The sequence below is a fragment of the Loa loa genome (genome assembly GCF_000183805.2).
Source record: "Loa loa unplaced genomic scaffold supercont3.429, whole genome shotgun sequence".
Lineage (NCBI taxonomy): Eukaryota > Metazoa > Nematoda > Chromadorea > Rhabditida > Onchocercidae > Loa > Loa loa.
The window spans coordinates 37,647-46,533 of NW_018108609.1; the positions used below are offsets into that span (position 1 = coordinate 37,647).

The following is an 8,887-nucleotide window of genomic DNA, read 5'->3' on the forward strand; positions in this document are numbered from 1 at the left end:
ATCGCATAAAATTTTTTTTTTAAATAAAAAGTTAATCATTTTCTTTTAGTTTTTATACATATAGCAATAAGCATCCGGTTGCTTTTTTCTTTTTTTTTTTTTTTTTACTGATTTCATTCCGATCGGATATGTCATATATGATCGTTTCACCGGCACTTATACAGGCTCTCTTTTTTTTTTTCTAATTTTTTTTTGCTACTAAATTTTCTTATCATATCATATCATCACGAATATTAGCGATTTTGTTTTTTTCTTTTCATATTAGTGATAAAGAATTTATTTTCCTATATAAATTGTTTTTGTTTTTTTTTTAAAGAAACAATTTCATTTTCTTTTACTTTTCTCTCTCTTTTTTTTTCTTTTTTTAATTAAAACTATTAATGTTAAAATTCAAAAATAACTTTTCACAAATATCCAATATAATTTTGCATAAATTGAAAGTATCAGTATAATGAATTTTCAAATATTTTACTACAATAACTACTTGTTATTTTAATGTAATTTAGTTTTTAATTACACAATTACTATTTTTTAATTATTATTTTCCAAAAACTTAATTATTACTTCTAGCAATTTCTTTTTTTTTCTCTTGCCCTCTTTTTCCTTTTTTTTCTTCTTTCTCTTTTATTTGTTAAATAAATCTTATTTTAATTTTTTGATTTCATTTAAAATATTCAGGTACCATGCAAAGGTGGATTTGCCAGTTATACATTGGAATGTGCTGGTACCGAACGTCTCTGCTTCAGAGTTAGATTGAAGAAAAAATATTTCCAATTATATCGAGTAATTTAATTCAATTAAAGAATTTTTTTAATAATATCTTAAATTAAAATGCATTAAAAAATATATATAAATGCAAAAAAGTATATTAGCAAGTTGCTTCTTTTTTTCTTTTCTACTAATCGATATTGGTCAACCTCTTCTCTTTTTTTTTCATTTTTTTAAATTTTTTTAAAAGGAAAAATTTATTGAATTATTTTCAACTAAAAATATATATATATGCAAATTTTAAGTAATAGCTAAGAAGAAAAGAAAGAATGTTTTTTAATAAATTTTTGGAATAAAACTTAAATTAATAGTAAGGTAGGTAAGACTTTAATTGCTAATGTCGCATGATTTTTCTTTTTTTTTTTTTTCATTTTTCTTTTACTAATTTAGGTTAATCCACCAATGGGATTCCTGCGACCGGGACAGAAAAAACAAATTGTTCTGGAACGTCGGGTATGAAATGTTGAAATAAATTTGCATATTTTAATAAAATTTTTCAAATATTACTGATAATAAATTTGAAATAATTCTGCAATTCGGAATTTTTCTTAGTTCTCAAATTTTAGCTTCAAAATTTCCAGTGATAAATTTGGAATGATTGTGAACTTTGGCATGTTTCTCAGTTGTTAATTTTGTCACTTCTAGGTGATTTGGAATTCGTATTTATTAAAATGATATTAAATTTCGTTTGTAATTCTAAATTTTTATTCCTGGAAAGTTTCCTAGTTTTTTTTTTTTATCGCCTAAAGAAATGCTATAATAATTTTTGTTGTTTTAAAACAAATTTATTGATTGAGAAATTATTTATTAGTTTTATTTTGTCTATCTTGAAATATTATGCTGTTTGTTTCTCATTCTCTTAAATGTCAGGTAATTAATGTATTTTAGCCAGGTAAACCTGGAAAAATTTTTTTAATTGTCGAATATATCGTAGCACCAAGTGGTTACGATCCTCGAATGCCATTTGTAGAAGGTGCCGAAGTTGGGCGAGTTAAAATTCGAATCAATGGTTAAGTATTCTTTTTTTTTTTTTTGTTTTCCGTTCTCATTTTAAAGATAAACTGTTATTTAATTTAATTTCAATTCGATAATTGATATTCTATGAATTGCAAAAATTATGATAAATTGAAAAAATTCTCCAAATTTTACATCGCTGATTTATTTGATTGAAATTATTGCCAATTACATTCGTTTGTGGTCATTAATTAAATTGAAAAAGGTATCAAATCTAACTTTTAATTTTAAAAAGATTTTTGACTTTATAGCATATAAAGATCAGAAATTACCTGATACAGTACCTCATATACAAGGACAGGAGGTTACACAGCATGGACAGAAATTCCAAGCACCAGTAAATTTCAAATTTCAAATTATCCGTCATATCGATTTGTTAATTTCCCTGTCAATATTTAGCTATTTAACAGAGGAAGAAAAAAAAAATCATTTAAAAAAATCATTTTGTCATTTTGTGTTTAAAAAAAAAATCATTCAAAAAATCATTTAAAAAAAAAAAAATCATTTTGTTATCATTAAGATTAATTCCTATGATCATTTTTAAATTCTTGATATTTGTTTCTTCCTAATTCATCAAAAAAAAAAGGGGAAAAAAAACGAATCAATAATTATATCTAATAAAGTATAGATATTTTAAGTTAATTAGTCTTATTACAAAAGATAATTCTTTATTTTATTAGCTATCAAGCAAATATTATGAAGTTTTAAATTTAATTTTTCATTTAATCTACTTAACAAAAACCTATGCAATTTTATCCTATCCTTTATTTTCATTATCATATTTAACTTAAAATTTTAATCTTAATATTTAGTAAATTTATATAATCTATCATATTCAATCGAGATATTTTGCTACCATTTTGTCACATATTTGATATATATTAGAAAAAAAAGAAAAAACGAATTGAATAATCTAATATTAATTTTATTTTAGGTAATGATTGATGATGAAAAAATAGAACGTGAAATTGAGGAATTATATAAAAGGAAAGATGGATCACATCCAATGTTTGAATATGATGAACATTTGACAGATAATGATGAAGAGGATGTTGAAGGTATTTTTAATCAAATGATATTCTCTTCAAATATACTTCAATTAATTTTTCTTCTTTCTTCTTATAAATATTTGATCATTTCTGAAATTAAATTTTTTTTTCTTTTTTTTTTTAGGTATGAAAATAGAAGAAAGCAAAGTAAGACGAGCATATCAAAAAATTCATTCACCAAAAAAACCATCACTTTCTCAGCCGAAGAAAAAAATGATTATGATGAATGTTGGAAGTGGTACTGATGATACTCGTGGTAGTATGACTGTTACTGATAGTGGTGGTAGCGGTTCTGGTGGTACTAGTGATGGTGGCGGTTTTGGTGGTGTTAGTGGTGGTGGTGGTGGTGTTGGTGGTGTTGGTGTTAGTGGTGGTGGTGGTGGTGGTGGTAGTAGTAGTAGTGGGGCAGAGCGAAGTGAAACAATTCAAAAGGAAGTAGAAAAGATTTGTAAAGAATTTGAAGCAATGAAGTCTGATATGATAAAACAGCGACGACAAATTGATGATAAGTTAGAAAAAGCGATATCAGATTTATCATATATGAAAGTTGTGCTTATCATACTAGTTGTGATATATATCTCTCATGTGTTACTTAGTCGAGGTTAATTAAACTAATAAATAGTCGCATAAATTTACTATGTCTCAATTTCAGTAATGAATTTTATATTAATAAATTAACGATTAATATTACATGAAAAAAATCCAAAATGGATTTTTTACAAAAAAAAGAGAGAGAAATTAAAAACTTGCATATTTAAATTTTATCTGAAAAAAAAATTTTGTTTTACTTAAAATTAAATTGGAATATTCTAATTGAAATATTGAAATATTCTAATTAACTGAAATATATTTCCAATGCTTTTTTTCTTTTTTTAAAATCAAATTATGTTTTTACATTTTTATGCTAATGTCTTACGCTATTATTGAAAAAAAAATGATTTAAAAAAAATAAATGTTTTACACTATTGAAAAAATTTTTCCTTTTTTAAAATTAAAAAAATTTTTATTTCAAACATTGTGTTTCTGATTAAACAGTAGAACTTGAAATTCATTCCAATCAATAAAATGATTAGTTTAAATGGTAAAAGAAAATTTTAGAAAATTTCAATCAATAAAATGATTAGTTTAAATGGTAAAAGAAAATTTTAGAAAATTTCAATCAATAAAATGATCAGTTTAAATGGTAAAAGAAAATTTTAGAAAAATTCAATCAATAAAATTATTAGTTTAAATGGTAAAAGAAAATTTAAAAAAATTCAATCAAAAGTTTTATCAGATAAATTTCCATTTTCTTTTATTTTTTGCATAAAAATTATAATAAAATAGGATTATATACCGTAAAATATACAGTACAATATACAATCGAAATTAATGCAAATCGGATTAGCGTATACATTGAATGAATTAATTGAAAATAAGCTGAACGAGTAATGGACAATTGCTTGACTTTTGACCTTTACATATAATATTTTTGCTTTTAAAAGCATATTTCTGGCCTTTCAAAATCATTTTTTTTTCTTTTATTGTTTATTTCCAATTACTTTAAGAAATTCCTTTTTTAAATATTTTCATAAAAATTTGAGTAATTTTATCAAATTCAATTAACAGATGAGAAGCTGTTAATTGATAGAGATTTGATATATAAATGAAAATCCTATCGTTATTGATTTTTCATTAACTTCTCCCAGCAATTACCTGTCATATGGTCACAGGTATTCATTCATCTAATGATGATATAAGCTATATTTACCACATAATCAATTGATATTTCTATCAAAATAAAACGTCGACATTTGCTTGTAATTGTTTTTTTAAAGTCAAATTTAAATGAATTAATTAATTAAAATGAAGAAAATTGCGTAGTAAGTGTTCAAAAAAAAGAAAAAATTTAATTGTTCAAGAAAAGTTTACAGATTTTTTCTTTTTTTTTTCAAGTAATATTGCTTAGAATAAAATCTATTATTGAAATAATCAAAGGAGAAATGAAAAGGAAATCATAACTGCCATATGTATATATTAATCGATTACTTAAAAAAAATAATTGATTAAAAATAATTCCAATTAAATACGATAAACTTTTCCTTCCTGTATTATTTTGATTTTTTCAATGATCAAATTACAGTAATTATTGCAACAATTACGAATAATTTACTAATTAAAATGAAACAAAATAAATTTATTTTCGATAATTCTGCACACTAGAGATAATTAATAATTTCATTAAAGAAAAAAGAAAATGAATGAATGAATTCATTGTAATGAAAATAATTAACACAAATTAATAGAAGTTTGCTTAATTAATTAAAAATGAAAATTCAAATTCACATAATGCAATAATGGTTATTTCAATACATGTTGAATTACAAACAAACAAACCAAATCAACTTTAAGTGCTATTACCATTATTATTTTTTTTTACAAATCAAATGGAACATTCTTATACTGATAATCAAACACATCATGATATGTGCAATCAATCATTTATGTCACGTACAAAACTGATATCATCAATATTATCAATGGACCATATCACTGCAATTCATACAGTTTATCATTTTTTTTTAATCTAAACTTCTCAAACAACATTATCAGTCATTATCGAATGACCATATTCATGCAATGTATGCAATCGATCATTCTCTCAACCAAACTATCTCAAATTAATGCATACCAAGAAATTGCCTTATCAGTGTAAATTTCCTTATCATCTAATCGATCATTCAAATCAATTTATGCATGATATTAAATGATCATATCATTGTGATATATATAATCGATCATATGATTGGAATTAATCATCTTCAATATTATCAGTTATTTTATAATTATCAAATTTACGTTTCACGTTAATCAATCTTCTAATGTTATTAGTGTTTATTGTAATGATAAAAATTGGCTCTTTTTATTTTTCTAATTAAAATGTTAATTCCAGAAGAAAACAAGAGTTGTTTGTGAAATTTATTCAATAATTATTGATTATAATTGTTAAGTTATTTGGATAACTGCCAATTATAATCACTGTTAAGGTGATAACTTGTAATCGTAGAAATTTTCATTCATATTAAATTAAATTACTAAATATAATCATGTAATTATATCCTTTTTAATTTGATTACCAAATTATTTAAAAATGAAAGAGAGAAAAAAGATTAATTTTATCAATAAATTCTATGTATATACCCAAAAATATCCAATCAATAATTACTATCATTAATAGTGATAACATAACTTCTGCAAAAAAAAAAAAAATGGAAATAATTGAAATGTTATAAAATTCAATTTTTTTTTTTTTTTGTCGTTATATGAAGATAGAAAAAAAAAAAAAAGAAAGAGAGGGCGAAACTTTATGCAAAAAAACTGAACAATTACTGATGCATAAACATTTGCAAAAATATTTCAACAATCGATAAATAATTAACTAATTAATTAATTAATTAAGAAGTTGTCGTTGACGTGTTTGTTCGGAAATAATTGAATGCATCGTTTCAACATTATAATCAATCTTATCTTCTGCTTGCTTACAACAACAAATCCATCGATAAAATTGTGGGAAATGTTGAATAGCTTGTTGACGATAGCTTTTTACAATTAAAATAAGAATTAAAACTGATAAGAGAGGCATTAGTAGCGTTAATCCATGTGCTATCTGCAATTTAATAAACTTTTTATTCCTTCTTATACATGTTTTTTTTTTTGAATCAAAACTTTTATATCCATTATTTGATATATTTGTGATAATGGAAAAATAATGATAATAAGTTAGATAAGAATAACATATCAGCTTTAAAATGAATATATGCATATGAAAGGGGATTTAGTTTTAAAATGATAACAATTATAAGTTTAGGGATTTAGTTTTAAAATGATAACAATTATAAGTTTACTTAAAAATGATAATATTTAGATAAGAATGATGTAGCAGATTTGATAAGAATATATGCAGTTGAAATGATAACAGTTATGAGTTTGTTTAAAACAATGGATTTATTTAAATTGATAACAGTTAGATAAGAATAATGTTTGAAATTGATAAGAATACATGCAGTCGAAAGAGGATTTATTTAAAATGATAATATTTACGAGTTTATTTAAAATAGCGGATGTATTTAAAATGATAACAATTATTTAAAACAATGGGTTTATTTAAAATGATAACAATTAGATAGGAAGGATGTATTAGCATTGATAAAAATGTAAGCAGTCAAAAGAGGATTTATTTAAATTGATAACAATTATAAATTTATTTAAAAATGATAACAGTTGGGCAAGGATGCTATACAATTTTGATGATGAGAATACATCGTAATTAAAAAATTAGTTTACTTAAAATTAAATCAATAATGGAAATTTTTATTTCAAAGTATTCATATCTATATGTATATGGATAAAATTATATAATTGATATTATATGATCGTAATAAATTTAAAATTATAAAAATAAAATATTTTGATCTTACCATATACCAATTCATCAAAAAAATTCGTAAATAATTGTCATCATTAATATTATTGATAACAATAATGATATGAAAGTTTGCTTCGAGAAGTTCTAAAACTAATCCCCATTTTTCCATTAGTTGTAAAAGGGTAATTAACAGCAATGCTATGGTTAATGATCGATTACGCATCCAAAATGATGATTTAAGTTGACATTGCCTTATTGTGACACATAACATTAATAGAAATGATAATGATGGCATCAGTGTGAGAATTGATAAACTGAAAATGTAAAATATATGAAAATTATATTTTTGAACTAAGAAAAGAAAAAAAAAAGAACATATTGTTATGTTTGATTTTTAAATAAATTGGTTAAAATTTGGAATAAATTTGGTTTAATCACTAAATTTTAATCATTTTTTTTTAATGGATTGAAATCATTTCTTATCATTCTTTTAAATCATTTTTTATCATTTCTAATCTTTTTTTTCTTTTAAATAGATCAAAAGTGTTTCCTTAATGATCGTTATTTGAAATTATCACTCCTCAAATATTAATTTACAAAAAAAAAAAAAAGAAAAATGCAAAACTTACTAAATAATAACAGTAGAAGTAGTGCTGATAAATAAATGAAGGAATCGTATATCAATAAATAATATGGAAATGATATAAGGTAATGATAAAAGTATCATAGCAATGATAAGTGAATGATGATTAGGATTATGTTCAATGAATAATGATAGGTATGAATCGATAGCAAGATAAAATAGGAATAATATTTGAATATTGCCGAAATTATGCATAATTTGATATTTGAGTATTTCCTAAAAACCATTAATCAATATATTTATATGTTAAAATTTAATTAAATTAAATAAAATTGGTTTTAATTAATTAAATCATTTTGCTATAATAATTCTATAATCAATCTTTTAATTATTTGGGAAAATTTAACAATTTTCTATTTGGCAAAATAACAATTATAAAAAAAAAGGAAAAAAAAACGGATATCATGAATGGGAAAATTAATGGAGTAATTAAATAAATTATAGGATATTTTTAATAAATAATCTAACAGCAAGCAAGTCTTTCCATCTGATAACAACATTTCATTCTATATGATTATGTTTTTGTTGATAAAATTTAAATTTATCAATATGAAATATAATTGGAATTTAAATTAACTTTATATAAAACCAAAAACAAACTTTAAAAAAAAATAAAATAAAAACCTTTGAAATAGCAATATATGTTGAATCGATTGCATCATTCATATTATTATCAAAATTATCAATGATTAATGTATAAGATAAAAAACCAATTGCAAGAATAATATTAGAGATAGCAAAATTGATAATCAATAACGGTAACCTGTATTAATTTAAAAAGGAAAAAGAAATTGAAATTGAATTTGAAAAAGTTTTCATTTTAAAAAATTGAATGTTTAAAAATTTTAATATTTAGGAATATTTGGGCATTAATTTGGTAATATTTGCAATGGTAACATTAGGAAAGTAATATTTGAATAAAATAAATAACAAATAATCCAAAATAAAAGAAAAAAAATTTAAATAATAGAGAAAATAGCAAAAGAAAGTACCAATGAAAAATTTTTT

At 22.4% G+C, this 8,887-nt stretch overlaps 2 protein-coding genes across 2 annotated transcripts; one reads left to right on the top strand and one right to left on the bottom strand.

The window, feature by feature from the left end:
• Positions 1-673: 673 nt before the first annotated feature.
• Positions 674-3,437, top strand: LOAG_18660 (hypothetical protein; the record flags this gene model as incomplete). The annotated part of the gene is made up of 5 exons (XM_020451325.1): positions 674-783; positions 1,159-1,221; positions 1,657-1,777; positions 2,717-2,840; positions 2,956-3,437. Exons 3-5 carry the CDS (start codon positions 1,775-1,777, stop codon positions 3,435-3,437), a joined length of 609 nt encoding a protein of 202 aa, XP_020304899.1. The 5' UTR covers positions 674-783; positions 1,159-1,221; positions 1,657-1,774.
• Positions 3,438-6,261: 2,824 nt separating this feature from the next.
• LOAG_10228 (hypothetical protein) lies at positions 6,262-6,477 on the bottom strand (the record flags this gene model as incomplete). The annotated part of the gene is made up of 1 exon (XM_003145755.2): positions 6,262-6,477. A coding segment is annotated over one exon (216 nt), but the record flags the coding sequence as incomplete, so codon positions are not given.
• Positions 6,478-8,887: the final 2,410 nt, after the last annotated feature.